The 16624-nt window shown below is 43.6% G+C and overlaps 1 protein-coding gene across 1 annotated transcript; it reads left to right on the top strand.

The window, feature by feature from the left end:
* The first annotated feature begins 569 nt into the window (after positions 1 to 569).
* csrnp2 (cysteine-serine-rich nuclear protein 2) lies at positions 570 to 15116 on the top strand. Its single transcript, XM_061789895.1, has 5 exons — positions 570 to 1189; positions 7620 to 7790; positions 7871 to 8133; positions 10792 to 11088; positions 11655 to 15116. Exons 2-5 carry the CDS (start codon positions 7631 to 7633, stop codon positions 12309 to 12311), a joined length of 1377 nt encoding a protein of 458 aa, XP_061645879.1. The 5' UTR covers positions 570 to 1189; positions 7620 to 7630; the 3' UTR covers positions 12312 to 15116.
* The last annotated feature ends 1508 nt before the right edge of the window (positions 15117 to 16624 follow it).

Here is a 16624-nt window from a genome sequence, read left to right as displayed (position 1 = left end):
AACACACCTACAATGAAACATCTAGTACTGTGCATTTGAGTAAATGACATTCTTCACCCTATTTGAGGAAATGCAATTTGTAATGCCCTCAGATGTATTCAAAGATGACAGTTGCTGATGCACTTACAGTTGCTTTTTTTTACCACCAGTGGTAACAATGCCCATTCATACAAGAGCTGCTCTCAGCTGCAACTCACGCCCAAGCACTTCACATACAGACTCTCTTTCATTTTCAATGATGTGCCAACCGCCTATTACCAGTTGCTAGGAAGGTGAAAGTTGTTTAAGGTTGGACTGGGTAGATCCATATTTGATCCAGGAGGAAATTGTCAGTGACCTATTTTTTCATTTCCTATTTTTGATCCGAGACAAATCTTGATTGGGGGTTTGAGTGTTAGATTAAAAAAGCAAATATAACAATGAGACACGTGTTCATTTTTTATTGGTAAATGAAAGTGGAAAGAACGAATAATGCACTGATAATCCTTTCAAAACATAGTTGAACAAAGAACTAACACTAAACACTCAGTTTCCCAGCATCCCTTGGCGCAGAGGCTGAATGTGACGTCACAGGGAATATATATAATGCCACCGGGAGGAATTTTGCGCTGCCATTGTTAGATTCTGCCGACCCGGGCCGGCGGGGGGGAAACCGGCTCGAAGACCGTCTTCTCGCCCAAAAGACGGCTGCGACGTAATTGGCACGGCAAGCGCGTGAAAAGCGATAAGACGAAGCTCGGTCCCGCGGACATTTCCCGGCCCAGTGAGTGTGGTGGCGAGCAGGGGGGGGGGGAACCACCACGACTACAATATGTCAGCGGCGTTCTCCAGTTAAAAGCCCCTGTCAAGAACAGGACCAAATATTTTTGATTTCAAAAGAAAAATCTTCATACGGCGCAGAAATAAAGCGTCCTAGTCACGTGACGGCCCCTTTATGTCCGTTAAACTCCATCCTAAAGAGGGCTGCGGCTCTTTTTTTCTCTCTCTTCAGAACAATGAGTATGGAGCCCAACTAGCCTCCTCCAGCCACACAAGCGGTGCGCCTAGACAATCACTTTCAACGGTATCGCTGCTAGTCCCGGCACCAAAAAAGACGTCTAGCAGGGTGTTTCACATACTCCATGAGCAGAGAGGAAGAGAAAGGACCGACGACCTGGTTGCATTGTCAAACTCCCCGTTTGTGACCCAGGTAAGAAAAGAAGCTTCCTTCTTTGTCATTGCGAGCCTGCTTGAAACCCTTACGGTCTTCACGCGAAACATCTTTTTAATGCTTTTGCATGGATAAACTCACGTAGTGCTCTCGTATACAGTTATCTATTGACTGTGAATTCACAGTCGCACAATGGTGTGCCTTCTTAAGATTCTGTAAACTGCATCGTCATCAGCAGATTCCATCTCGACCATTCATCTTTTGTTAATTGATTATTAGTCGGTATTACACGGTCACTTATTTTTGGACTACTCTCACAGCGCAACTAAAATTCTTTTATTAATCACATAAGAATAAGCAACCCATATTCCCAAATGCTAGTTTTTTTAACTTTAGGAGCTTCTGATTGGGTGGAAAAGGGTGACACAGGACATTCCAGTTGGAAATACGCTGAATGATTACTGCACACATCCTGACAGCTTCTCCAGGGGGTATAAATGCGGTAAAAATGCTGCAATACGAGGTCGCTTTACAGTACTGTATTTAGTTGTCTTGTTAAAAATGACAGCATCGTTCAGGAGATGCAGCACTGCTGTGGAGCATCCTTTCACAGACTGATGGCCCACCATCGAAAAATTGTATTGGGTCAGAGTAAAATACTGTGCAGTATCTTCGAGCAGGCATACAGTTTCTTGGTAAAGGAATTTTTGATTCGTGTTTGTTAGTGTATTAATGTTATCGCAATACTGTACATTTATACACTGGAAGCTTTAAAGTGGGACTCGGTCCGTACTGGAACTCTGGTTAACCGCAGATTTGTTCCCATAGGAAATGATGAAAACAGAAATAATCCGGTTCAAGGTCATACTGTCGCCATCATGAAACCTTATCATAAACGAGGTGCATCAGAAAAAATCCTGGACTTCTGTCCAAAAAGATGTGTTTTGAATCCCAACTACAAGTTTTCCCCTTCAAAGTAATCCCCTTGGGGTCTAGCAAACTTTCCTAGCCTTCTCTGCCACACCTTTATGCACTGTTGGAAGGATAATTCTGGTATAGTCCGCAGCGCCTTTGTCACGGCCTTTTGATGTCGTCCATGTATTTAAAACAGGTCCCCTTGATAACCCCCTTGATCTTGGAAATGAGGAAAAAATTAAATGGTGCCATGTCGGATGAGTAAGGAGGTTGCTCCAGCATGGCTATGTTCTTCTCGGCCCGGAAGTGTCGGATATCATGGGATGTGAGCTGGCGGGTTGTCATTGTTGAAGCAGCCATGAGTTGTCAGAATCAGAATCATCTTTATTGGCCAAATACTGTATATGTAAAAGCACAAGGAATTTGTCCATGGTAGTTGGAACCACACTAGTACTACAGCAAACAAGCCCCTAAACAACATGTACATTTAGAACATAAACACAAAGTAAAGAGAATTATTAAGCAATATCAAGTGTCCAGTAGTGTGGTTATAATCATACAAGTGTGCAAATGATGCAGTTATTAAGCAATATAAATTGGCCAGTAATTCAGTAATACTGATACAATAACAAGTGTGCAAATGATGCAGAGAGTCATTTTGCAATATGAAGTGTCGGTAATGCTGATCAACAACAGTCCTGCCACAACTCTTGCCTCTTCAATCAATCAATCATCTATAAAATTTTATTTATGTAGCACTTTTGATACATAAAAATGCAACCAAAAGTGCTTCACAGAGATAAAAACAGACAATTAAAATAGCAGGAAATATACAAAACCCACCCCTCCCATCCCCCCATATAAATGCAAAGGCACCCATGAAAACACACACACCAGAACATACACACAAACACAGCATCTATTGACTAATAGTATAGAGACATGGCAAGGCACTTAGGATCCTGGGTGACAAAATACAACCTGTAGGAGCCATCCACACCAAGAGATGTCACAGCCCGCAACCACAGAGGATGCCTCCACAGAGACCACCACGACTGAGGTAGACTCTTCTCACGCAATGACCAAAACAAATGCCGCAGGATCTATTTGTAGACGTGCTGTTTGATCGTCTGTCCTGCAAGGAAGGGGAAAACCCATAGATTGGGTTGGAAATGTACCTTTTTTTCCCCCACCAGTCCTGGAACCTTTCTGACACACCTTGTAAACCAGTCCAGGCCAATGGGCCAGGCCCATTGATATGAACGTAGGTAACTACGACATGCCCCTTCTGAGCTGCACGCCCCACTTTAATGATGAAGATCATCAAACAAATGTAAATATCATACAAATGTAATCGAGTGTTTTCTATAACTGGGAATGTGTCTTTTCACATCTCTGTGGAGATATTTTGGCCCACTCTTCCATCCAGAATCATTTGAATTCAGCAAAGAGAGAGAGTTTTCGAGCATGAACGGCTTTTTAAGGTCATGCCACTGCATTTCAATCAGTTTCAAGTCTTTGACTAGGCCACTCCAAAACGTTTTTTCCATTTAGTTTTTTTAAGCCATTCAGAACTTGACTTGCTGTATTGTTTTGGATTGTTATCCTGCTGCAGAACCCAAGTGCGCTTGAGCTTTAGGTCACAAGCTGATGGACGAACATTCTCCTTCAGGATTTTCTCTTAAAGAGTAGAATTCATGGTTCCATCAATCACAGCAAGTTGTCCAGTTCCTGAAGGAGCGAAGCAGCCCAAGACCACTACCATGTTTTACTGTTGGTATGATGGTGTTTTTCTGAAATGCTGTGCTACATTTACACTAGATGTAACAAGACACACACCTTCCAAAAAGCTCAACTTTCATATCGTCAGTGCATATAATATTCTCCCAGAAGTCTTGGAAATCATTCAGATGTTTGTTTCCAAAAGTAAGACGAGCCTTTGTTCTTTTTGGTCAGTAGTGGTTTTCGCCTTTGAACTTTGCCATGAAAGGCAATTATGCCCAGTCACGTCCTTATTGTTGTGTCATGAACACTGACCTTAACTGAAGGCAAGGGAGGCCTGCAGCTCTTTAAAAGTTGTCCTGAGTTCCTTTGTGGCCTACTGGATGAGTCATTGCTGTTCTCTTGGGGTAATCTTTGTCGTCAGGCCACTCCTGGGAAGGTACACCACTGTTCCATGTTTCCTCCATGTGAGGATAATGGCTCTCCCTATGGTTCGCTGGAATCCTAAAGCTTTAGAAATGGCTTTTGTTGCCCTTTCCAGACTGATAGATGTCAATTACTTTATTTCATGATTGTTCTGGAATTTCTTTGGCTCGTATAATTTTCTTGTAGCTTTTTTAGATCTTATGTCCGACTTGATTTTGTCAGGACAGATTCTGTTAAAGTGATTTCTTGATTGAACAAGTCTGGAGATAATCAGGCTTGGGTGTCCATCCATCCATCCATCCATCCATCCATCCATTTTCTGAGCCGCTTCTCCTCACTAGGACCAGCTGTCATCGGGCAGGAGGCGGGGTACACCCTGAACTGGTTGCCAGCCAATCACAGGGCACATACAAACAAACAACCATTTGCACTCACAGTCACACCTACGGGCAATGCAGAGTCTTCAATTAACGTACCCTGCATGTTTTTGGGATGTGGGAAGAAACCGGAGAAATCTCACGCAGGCACGGGGAGAACATGCAAACTCCACACAGGCGGGCCCGGGATTGAACCCGGGTCCTCAGAATTGTGAGGAAGATGTGCTAACCAGTCGGCTACCGTGCCGCCTGACAAAATCATGTCAGACATATTAACGCACTTTAAATTGTGGGGGAAAAAAAGCATTTAATCTTTAAATCATGCCGAACCAAAACTAATGCTCTTTAAAAATACAAGGCAGGTAACCAGAGCGATCGCTCTGCCGGCCCTTCCCCTTCCCTTCTCCAATTGGTACATGTTTTTGGGATGTGGGAAGAAACCGGAGTTCCCGGAGAAAACCCACACAGGCACGGGGAGAACATGCAAACTCCACACAGGCGGGGCCGGGGATTCAACCCCCGTCCTCAGAACTGTGAGGCTGACGCTCTAACCAGTCGGTCACCGTGCCGCCCAGGCTTGGGTGTGATCAGTGAAAATTAACCAAAGATTGGTATTAGCCACAATTCATGATTTAACAAGGGGGGTAATTACTTTTTCACACATGGTCAAGTAATGTTGAATAGTTTTCGTTAAAAAAATGAAATCATTTAAAAAGAGAATTTTAAGTTCACTTGGGTTATATTTGTCTGATATTTACATTTGTTTGATCTTAAACATTAAAGTGGGGAAACTATGGAAAAATATACAAAGGGGGACAATACTTTTTCAAGGCACTGTACAACAAAGGAACTGGGAATAACCTTTCGCAGATAAAAATATTTTTGGGGCTTTCTTTTGAAATGTTCTTTATTGATAGTGGGTGGCGCGGTAGGTGACTGGTTAGCACATCTGCCTCACAATTCTGAGGACCCGGGTTGCAATCTGGCCTCGCCTGTGTGGAGTTTGCATGTTCTCCCCGTGCCGTAATTTCTCTGGGTACTCCGATTTCCTCCCACGTCCCAAATACATGCATGTTAGGTTGATTGAAGACTCTAAATTGCCCGTAAGTGTGACTGTCTGCGAATGGTTGTTTGTCTATATGTGCCCTGCGATTGGTTAGCAACCAGTTCAAGGTGTACCCTGCCTGTCGCCCAGAGTCAGCTGGGCTAGGCTCCAGCACGCCTGCGACCCTAGTGAGGATAAGCGGTACGAAAAATGGATGCATGGATGGATGTATTGATAGAACACACTTTGGGATTGACAAAAAAGTAAACCTCATGAAAATTCGTTGAGAAGTGAGCAAGTTACGACTTAATTTCAATATTCGTACATTGCCTTCGATAGAACATCACCCCTGCCATCATGGCCCCCTTATAGGCACTTCGGTTAGCTGGGCTGCTATAGAGCGCTGGCTTATCTAGTCTTCGTTTCATATCTGTGGTGTACCACATGGATGAATAGTGGGATTTATGACGTGGTGTTGAGAAGCATTAAGAGTCAGATAACTAATTATTATACATTACCAAAATGCTTAAGAAATAAAGTTGCCAATTTGTTAGTTACACTGCAGAATATATTGTTTTTTTTGTGGTTTTTGAACATGGCAGGTCCTTTGGTGTCCTCACATTCAGGTGACATTGCCATGGTAACAGTTGTGCTGTCTCTCACCATCTCAAGGCGTGTGTGAACAAATGCCCATGTGACGTGTTAAACCAGGCCAGGATGAAAATGCACAGTCAATCATTAATTCCAGTTAGCTTTAGTTAAAGTGCTTAGTCATAGCACAAGGATGAGTTCTAAAGGATGGAGAATTTTTGTGCTACGCAACATAAAAACACTAATTTAACTCTCTAATTAAGATCTGGCAGTTAGTCTGTGAAGCTAGGAATATGGATTTTACATGATTTTAAAATAGTGTGCAGACCACGTTTCCATAACACTTTCTGAAAAAAACTTTAGTGTGCATACAGTAAGATGAAGTTATTCCACTTTAGCTAGTTGCCATGGTGATACCTTCATACAGAAGTAGTTCGGTCACCAAAGTTTAAAAATAAATAAATACAAAAATTTAAAAAAAGATAAATTTGGTCCAGTTCTTTTGCCATTTGCAATGGCATTTTATCATCAGTTGTTTAGTTATACAAAGCTAAGCTACACGCTTTTTCCCTCTGTCTTTGTGTCTACCGTTGTTTGTTTTTTTAATTTCATCCATCCATCCATTTTCTGAGCCGCTTCTCCTCACTCGGGTCGCGGGCGTGCTATCCCAGCTGTCATCGGGCAGGAGGCGGGGTACACCCTGAACTGGTTGCCAGCCAATCGCAGGGCACATAGAAACTAACAACCATTCACACTCACAGTCATGCCTACGGGCAATTTAGAGTCTCCAATTAATGCATGTTTTTGGGATGTGGGAGGAAACCAGAGTGCCCGGAGAAAACCCACGCAGGCACGGGGAGAACATGCAAACGCCACACAGGCGGGGACGGGGATTGAACCCCACACCTCAGAACTGTGAGGCTGACGCTCTAACCAGTCGGCCACCGTGCCGCCGTTTTTTAATTTATTCAGCTAATTCATATTACATAATATCTTTTGTAAATTAAAGGCCTCATTTGGAAAATTCTGTTTTAGAAAACATATTTTGGGTATAAACAAATATTGGTCAATTACATGAATTTTCTCAAAATGTTCCATTGCTGTGAATGTGAATGGTTGTTTGGCTGACGACCAGTCCAGGATGTACCCCGCCTCTCACTCAAAGTTAGCTAGGATAGGCTCCAGCTCATCACCCTAATATGGCACGAATGGCAAAATGGATGGATAAATTTTCCCCATGGTGGATTAAGGCAATTAGCCAAATGGCCCATCTCTTGTGCAGACACACAGCTACCGTTTTTGCATGCTGCAGTTCATCATCCTCAAACGGCATGAATTTGCTGTTTTTTTGTTTGTTTGTTTTTTGATCACTGATGCTGTTCTGTGCCCTCAGACACGGTTTCCATGGAGGCAGGTTCATCCCTCAGCCTCAAACGACAATATGAAGAGGTGGACAATAGCTCTCCCTTTTCTACACCTAAAGACTCTGACGATGACATCTCCAGCAGCGACAGTGCCGACAGCTGCGACAGCCTCAACCCCCCCTCCAGGATGGAATTCACCCGTAAGCAACAAAAGAAAACAAATCAATGCAAATATAACGGGTAAGCATTCACTTCCATCCCAAATGTTTCTTTCTCTCAGCCACTTCCATCCTCAGACAGCACAAGTTGTCGCCGGGAGGCAAGCGAGTGCGTTTTGATGCGGTGACAGTGTATTACTTCCCCCGGAGGCAGGGCTTCACCAGCGTGCCCAGCCAGGGGGGCAGCTCGCTGGGCATGGCCCACAACCACTCATCCATCCGTCGTTACACACTGGGCGAGTTTGCTCGGGAGCAGGAGAGCAGTCACCGACACACCTTACGCCAACACCTGCGTCAGGAGAAGCTCAATGCTCGCAAGCTGAAGGTAAAAATGCTGAGATCAGCCTGCGAGGCCACTAAATGCCCACTTCATTGGGTACATTAAAAATCAGTCCGAATAAAGTATGGCCCGCTCAGTCTTTAATCTGGCTCGCTGAGCGTTTACATTTTCAATATTCCTATATTTCTTCCTGTCATTGTTGTTCTGTTTATTTTGAATTTTCGCTCCTAAAATTCCATCAATTATCTGTACCGCTTATCCTCACGAGGGTCCAGGCCGTGCTGGAGCCTATCCCAGCTATCTTCGGGCGAGAGGCGGGGTACAGCCTGAACTGGTCGCTAGCCAATCGCAGGGCACCTAGAAACAAACAGCTATTCAAACTCACATTCACACCTACGGCATGATTAAAAGAATTGCTAGGAACGTTGTAGTTAAGAGACTTGAGATGAGCCTCCTATTGTTGACCAGCCCTAGGGAACACACCCACTGAGGCATAAATAGAGCGACTCCACACCAGAAATTTAGAACTAAAGTAGCCTTTTGGATTAAAGGTGAAATGCCTTCAACAAAGAAGAACAGTCCAGTTGCCTTGATTCAACATTTGCCAACCATTTCCTGTTTCTTACTAAATGGATTTGTATTTTTCAGTTTGGCAGAATATCTGGATTTTATTATTATATATTCTGCATTTATTTTCACTAAATTGCTTCTTAACACGAATTAGACAACAATCAATACCATATTCCATGGCCTATGATTCAATTTGTTGTTATAAAAATACATGATAAAGGAAGAGGCAATTGTGTCCAGAACTACGATGTTGCCTGTAGGGAAAATGAAAATTTGACAACCCTGATTCTTCAATGTCTTCAATGAACTCAACGTATATTTGGAATACATTCGCATATTTTTGAAATGTGGGAGGAAGCCAGAGTATCCACAGAAAACCCATGCAAGCACGGGAAGAACATACAACTTCGCTATAAGGATAGCATTTTAAAATATATCATTCTATTCAATAATTGGTCATAATCACAATGTAATTCTCTAAATTGCCAGTAGGTGTGGATGTGAGTTCGACTGGTTGTTTTCTTATATGTGCCATGCGATTGGCTGACGACCAGTTCAGGGTATACCCCACCTCTGGCCCAGAGTGGACTGACTGGGATAGGGTCCAGCACACCCGCGACCCTAGTGAGGATAAGCAGTACGGAAAATGGATGGATGGATTAACATTTAAAATGAGAATGAATTATAATTTTATTATTGAAATAAACTATTTTACATACACAGTTTAACTTTTCTTGTTTTGTTTTGTTGTTAATCTCATTTACCAGTTATCTGACCTATATGTCTGTTTTACAAAATCTGAGATTTTGTCACAGCACGCAGCCGCCCGAATTGAAGTGGCACATGAGCAAAGGCGACAGGCACCCACCTTGTGCGCTGCCATTAACTGGAGCACAGTGCAGTGCCATTGGGTCGCGGCAGCACATACACAATGAATAGGTTGCTTGACTGCACACTCCGCTGCGCAGTGTCCAGAAACCTTTAAGCTGCATTTACACTGTTGCCAGTGGACACCACAACTATGTTTTAGGACACACTGGACAAAATGGGATAGTCATGAATGTCATATATAAAAAAAAAAAAAAAAAAAAAAAAAAAAAAAAACATTATATATATTATATATACACACACACACGCACACACATACACACACACAACCCCAATGCCAATGAAGTGGGACGTTGTGTTAAACAAACAGATTTGCAAAGATGGCGGCACGGTGTACGACTGGTTAGCCTATCTGCCACACAGTTCTGAGGACCGGGGTTCGAATCCCGCCTGTGTGGAGTTTGCATGTTCTCCCCGTGCCTGCGTGGGTTTTCTCCGGGCACTCCGGTTTCCTCCCACATCCCACAAACATGCACGTTAGGTTGATTGAGGACTCTAAATTGCCCTTAGGTGTCAATGTGTGCACGAATGGTTGTTTGTTTATATGTGCCCTGCGATTGGCTGGCGACCAGTTCAGGGTGTACCCCGCCTGTAGCCTGAAGTTAGCTGGGATAGGCTCCGGCAAACCCGCGACCCTTGTTAGGATAAAGCGGTACAGAAAATGGATGGATGGACACTACGAAGACAAAATATTTAATGTTCAAACTGATAAACTTTATTGTTTTTAGCAAATAATCATTAACTTAGAATTTTATGGCTGCAACATGTTCCAAAAAAGCTGAAGAGATTTGTCAACAGAAATGTTGGCATGTGCCAGTGATTTCTGTAAGTCTTTAGCTTATACTCCAGGGTTTTTTTGTTTTTCTTTTAACCTCATTGAGCATTCTGCCCTGTGTTCTTGCAGTCATCTTTACAGGGACAGTCACTACTGTGAAGAGAAGCAACAGTGCTGAACATTCTCCGTGATTAAAACATTTGTCCAACATGGACTGATAAACATCAACACTTCTAGAGATACTTTTGTAACCTTTTCCAGCTTTATACAAGTTTGTATATAAAGTCCTGACCTCAAACAGATTAAGATCCTGTCGCATGACCTCGATAGATATTCACACTAGACATCCCATTTTCCTCCCACTCTATATACATATGCACTGGAGAAAACACCACCAGCCGGCATTGATACAGTATATATTTGTTTTTTCAGATGTATTTAGTTTAACTTGAGCTAACTGTCATACACAGCTGACCAGAAACGGCACAGTGGAGTGCGCCCAAGCCGAACTGTTGACTTTGGAGGACGTGTCAGATGAGGACCTTGACGTGGATGCCGTGGAGGTAGACGACTGCTTCTTCCTTCAGCCGCTGCCCACCAAGCGGCGCAGAGCCCTCCTGCGAGCCTCCGGCATCGCTCGCATCGATGCCCGGGAGAAAACGGAGCTACGTGCCATCCGCCTGTCCAGGGAGGAATGTGGCTGTGACTGCCGTTTGTACTGCGACCCTCGACACTGTGGCTGCAGCCAGGCTGGCATCAAGTGCCAGGTAGGATGGTTGCTTTTCAAATGCATCAGGGCAGCATAAATAGAAACAAACAAATGGAATCAAACTTCAAATCAGAATCAGTCCTCTTCCAAATGTAGATAATTTTCCAATATGTATCAGATAGCTACCAATGTGACTTTTATGTCATCAAAGTACACTAATTGGTGACATTCACCTGTGTCTGCCCAAAGAACACAAATTGGTTAAAAAACACATACTGCAAATCTGAGCAGTAGCAAAAGCATAGACATTTAAACAAGCTACATTAGAGGTGTGTTTATCATTGTATAAGGAAAATAATTGCCATTGGTGAAATGCCTTGGTTACTCATTTAAATCTATTGTGGGAACAGTCAGCCCAGTTTAATATTTGTATTATTTATGTATTATTATTTACCTCTGTTTCATCACTGCCCAGTGTTGACACTTGTCGAGTTACTCACATGCAAGTTGGGCATCTGCGCATGTGGGTTGTTTGGTGTTCTGACAGTGTAAACCTGGTTCCTGCAGTGTGAGTCCAGCCCAAGAAGGGTTGAAGATTATAGTGAGGCCTGTTTTCTCTTTCAGGTGGACAGAATGTCCTTCCCTTGTGGATGCTCCCGGGATGGTTGTGGCAACTTAGCAGGCCGTGTCGAGTTCAACCCGCTGCGTGTCCGAACACACTACCTGCACACCATCATGAAGCTGGACCTGGAGAAGAGGAAGGTGCTGCTACAAGTGCCCGAGTCGGACCGGGTGTCCTCCCCGTTCTCTACTTGCCCGTCATCCCTGGGCCCGGAAGAGAGCGAGGTGCACGCATGTGTCTTGGAGGCGGAAGAGGACATCCTGGAGCGAGAGAACGAGACCGCCGTGTTGCACCTGCAAAGCGCCGAGGAGCAGGAGAGGCTGGAGAGGGAGGTGCGTGCGCAAGAGCCACAGGTGGAGGAGGTTCTTCTACAGGGGCCTTTCCCAACTGGGACTGCAGTGCTCTGCATCAACCAAGAGGAGGAGGAGAGTCCTGCTGACCTTGTCAGAGATTCCGCCCCTCTCCACTACTACCAACTCAGCTCCATAGAGCCGGCCACCCTCGAGTCGACAGAGGAGGAGGTTCAAGAGGCCAGAGGAGGCGAGTGTTTAGGCAGCCAGCTCCAAAGTGACCAATCAAAACTCCACCATCATGAAGTGTGTCTCGAAGAAAGCGTGGAAACTGAGATAGTAAAGGACCCGCTTCGTCTTGACCTTTAGTCTGAGCTTCTTTGCAGATGTTTTGCACAAATGGCATCAAAGAAGTAATAACACATTCCGTGTCAAACTCAGTTGCAATCGTGGAGGCTGGAGCACATGGAGATCAGGAGTAATATGTTATGGTATATGCAGTCACATGACAATACATTTTGAATTGTGTTGGGTGTAATGAACACAGCCTTATGCAAAAAAACAAAATGCAGGACGAAGTCCTGCTTGCTAACTTTGGGGACATCCAAGAGAAAAAGGGAGTGACAGCAGAACTTTGTATCGCAGCAGACGTGTCTGTGCTGTAGTCAAGCCAAATGACGGCGTAAACTGACCTAATAATCCTGGAGATACTTGTTTTCTTGTGTACTGTACAAGCGTTTGTGTGATTGTGAGGCTGAGGCACTTGTCTTTCACAAATGCAATCTTCGTGTAGTATTTGCAAAGCCTGTGATATTACGTCTGGTGTGTGATGGCTCTCTTGTGGATGAGGTGCTGTTGCATAAGGTCGACTTGACTTCACATTGTGCTGGAACGCTAGTTGTGCTGATTCCTGCATTACATTCACCATGCTGCTGAAAGTCCATGTGATCTTTAAATGTTTTCATTCGGGTCACAAACTGCTAGCCACTCTGGATCACTTCTAGACAGACAGTCAGTTGTCCTTTGTATTCTCCAAATTAAAGCTTGGTTTCGCGTGCAAGCTGTAGAGGGCAGTGCCAGGCCTGTTATTACACTTGACCTGTTCAGTATGTCCTCAAACCAGCTCTTGAGTACAATGGCTGTCCTATTCTAGAAATGAACAGAAGGCCTGTTCAAGTGTGTAACTGTGGGCCTGCTCTAGAGTGTTATGTTGCACTCTTCTACTAGAGTATAACCTTGGATGATTCTAAGAATCTCGGTAGTAGAGTAACCTTGGACCTGCCCATGTGTACGATGCTAGGCCTGTTCTAGATTTTAACGCCACCACCGGTAAGTTGTAACCTCAGCCCTGCTCTAAAGTGTAAGGCTGACCTGCTCTGAAGTGTTACTTCTGGCCTGTTCTAGACTGCCTTGGGGCTCTTCTTGACTGTAAACATAGACTTGGTGCATAGGTCAATGTGAGGCCCATACTACACTGTAATACCAGACATGTTCCAGAATGTAAGCATCACCATTTTCTAGACGATAAGATGGGGCCTGTCAAAGCCAAACCTCAGGCCAGATCCAGAGGTTGTGAGTTTGTCCTAAGATTGCCCTAGACTCTGACCATCTCTTGAGTATGACAATGGACCTCTTCCAGAATGTGACCTGGGGCTTTTCTAGAGTATTAACTCTAAACCAGCTCTTGAGAGCAACTCCAGACCTGCACTAGAGCTTAACAACATGCCTGCAGACCACGCTATTAAATTTTGGCCTGCTCTGGAGTAAATGTCCTGTCCTGGAATATCACTCCTAGCCTGTTCCCGTGCATTGCTTTGGCTCTGTTTTAGAGTTCAACCTCTGGCTTGTTCGAGAGTTTAGCCTTGGGTAAATTCAAGAGTGTAACTCTGGGCCAGATCTAGAATCCAACACAAAGTCAGTGCTACAGTGTGGAAACTAAACCAGTTCTAGAGTGTGACTTTTGAATCTTGTAGAGTGAAACCTTAGCTGGCTCTAGAAGGTTACTTGGACCGTTTGATGTTCTGGAATGCTACCTCTGGCCTGTCCATCGGTATACAGTGTACCACTAGATATGTTCTAGAACTTTGGGTGAGCTCTTGTGTCCAACACAAAGCCTGTCCTAGAATCTAACAATAGTTCTAGAGTGCAGTTTTGGGGTTATGCTAGAGTGCAACACCAGACCTGTTCAGGCCTGCACTAGAGTGTAATCTAGCTTGTTCTGAAATGTTACCCCAGGCTCATTCTACAGTGTAGCCTTGGATCTGTTCAAGATGGGTACCTCAGACCTGTTCCATTTCCACAAGTCTAGCAACTCAGAGCCGCTTTAGGTCTAAAGTGTAACACCAGGCCTGTTGTACAGCGTGCAGTCAGTCCTACAAAATTCTGAAAGCCTCAGTTCCCCTCACAGGAATAATAAAGTATATCTATCTATACTAGTTAGTGTAACGACAAAGATTTTTGCACCGTCTCCTCTGAATAAGAGATGTCACATGAAGAAAAGAGCATTTAAAGAAAAATGTGACGTGTGATGCAGCTTGAAAACTGTGTGTATGTGTGTGTCCAGATGTACTGTATTTATGGGGGCTTGGAAAGAATATTAATGAGGAAATATTATGTTTTGGAAAGGTGCTCATGTTACAGACATGACTGCTCTTTCTCCCGAGATTCCATAACTCTTTATGCAGGTCAAGGAGGCCGCCTGCTGCTTTACTGCAACACACTCTAGTGCTAATTATGACATTTTGTCTCACTTTTTAACTTTTATGCTATTTAAATGTCTTTTTTTTTTTTCGATAAACAAATACTAAAACATCTTTTATTTTGGATGTGCCGGCATGTATGAGATATCGATGTGATTATTTGCCTTTAATTTTTTCGTCTTAATCCAAGTGTGCTCCATCAAAGCAGTGGTCTTCACCCTCCTGAGAGGATGACTCTCGTCTTTGTGGCCTCCCCTTCATCACGCTTGGCTGTTTGCGATCACTTTTAGCCTGGGACCACTGCACAAGTATATGTGTGTGTGTGTGTGTGCGTGAGCGAAAGAGAAGTGTGATTGTTGGAATCCTGGAAAGACATAAAAGAGCTGTGACAGCCTCTCTCATGAAATGGTTCCCTAAAAGTGGACAAAATAAGGACTTTATCTATATAAACAATAAAGTGCACATTTAAGAAGGATGTATATGTGTTGTCCATTTTAAATGTATTCCCACACTTTTGGACAGTTTAATTATAAAAACAAAACTGATTAAACTGACATTTTAACTTAATTATAGCAAAGCTAAAGAAATTCAGTCTGATTCATCAGGACAATAAGTCAGACAATAACTTACTTATTATAATACATAGTACTTATTATATGCTATATACTTATTACTCTTCTCACATTGCCTCAAAAAGTTCAATCAAAGGCGAAATAAATCATGAAAATATATTTTAATACTATATACACAAAGCATGTGTATAAGAACGTTTTTTGTTTTCTTACATGCTCCACTGTGGATATTTATAAAAAATATAAATACTGAAATGCACTGCATACACTGCACAGGAAAGTAAAAATAGCGATAATCTTATCTATTTTGACAAAATCAATGACCCCCATTGGACTTCATCGGGTGCAGTACACCTAAAGGCCAGTGGAAGGCAGTACTGACTCAAAGCATGGCTGCACGCGCTTCAAGCGATGTTAAAACTTCGGCACCACTGTGGACCTGTAGAATGCTTGACAAGAAACCTCTACAGATTGAGGTCAAGTAGTCACAATTATATCTATATAGTTTTGGGGGGAATACGTTGAGGGCCCCCACCGATTCTAAAAAGGGAAATAAATGAAAGAATGGCTTCCAGCTCTATAATAAAAGCCATCCCATTAGCTCAGTGTCTGGCCCTGTGCCCAGCTTTGTTCGTGGTGCAAGTTTCACAGAATGCGAATGTGCTCACAGCGGGGCCCCTTTATATTAACAGCAGCGGGTGGGCAACATAATGCAAACGTTCTTGATTTTGGAGAAAAGAGGTGACTTCACCTCTTTGGTGTCCAAAGGAGGAAGCAGCACATTCCTACTGATCAACCTCTGAGGACGCTCTAATATGAAAAACTTTGATGTGTATTTTTTTGCCAGCTTCCCAGATGGCTTTCAAAATGGCTCAAAGGGTCAACGGTTGAAGTGGGATATCATATTCCTTGTGGGGTGTCAATAAAATCCTCTTCTCATTAGGGTCACGGGTGAACTGGAGCCTGTCCTAGCTGACTTTGGGCAAGAGGCAGGATACACCCTGGACTGGTCGGCCGCCAATCACAGGGCACATATAGTATAGACAAACAACCATTCACATCTGAGTCTTCACTGGGAGAGGGAGCACAGGGAGAACATGCACACAGGAAGACCTGAGCTGAGATTCGAACCTATTACTTCTCAACTGTGAGGCAATCATGCTACCACTTGGTCTTCGATCAGATGTAGTTTTTGTTTTAGATATACGTACTGTATTTCTTCACATAGTGGCTGGGGCTGTTTATTTTGTCAACTACAGAGTAGCAGGCGTCTTAACAGAGGTTCGGCATTCATTGGGTGGGAGGTCATCATTTGTTCAAAGGCTGTACTTTCTCTCTAAACCTCTTTAAAATCCACCATCAACTTCAGCTTTACAGGTGCCATATTTGCTCTGCATGGTCATGACGTTTA

The sequence above is a fragment of the Phyllopteryx taeniolatus genome, chromosome 1, assembly GCF_024500385.1.
Source record: "Phyllopteryx taeniolatus isolate TA_2022b chromosome 1, UOR_Ptae_1.2, whole genome shotgun sequence".
In the NCBI taxonomy this organism is placed as follows: domain Eukaryota; kingdom Metazoa; phylum Chordata; class Actinopteri; order Syngnathiformes; family Syngnathidae; genus Phyllopteryx; species Phyllopteryx taeniolatus.
Note: the sequence above shows the minus strand (reverse complement) of the source record. Positions and strands in the feature narration are given on the sequence as shown.

What these genes read in the sequence shown, in the direction of transcription:
- csrnp2 (XM_061789895.1), top strand. Translation starts at nt 7,631, where the DNA reads ATGGAGGCAGGTTCATCCCTCAGCCTCAAACGACAATATGAAGAGGTG. An exon ending in CTCCAGGATGGAATTCACCC is followed by an intron (nt 7,791 to 7,870) that starts GTAAGCAACAAA and finishes TCTTTCTCTCAG; the next exon opens with CCACTTCCATCCTCAGACAG. An exon ending in TCAATGCTCGCAAGCTGAAG is followed by an intron (nt 8,134 to 10,791) that starts GTAAAAATGCTG and finishes TGTCATACACAG; the next exon opens with CTGACCAGAAACGGCACAGT.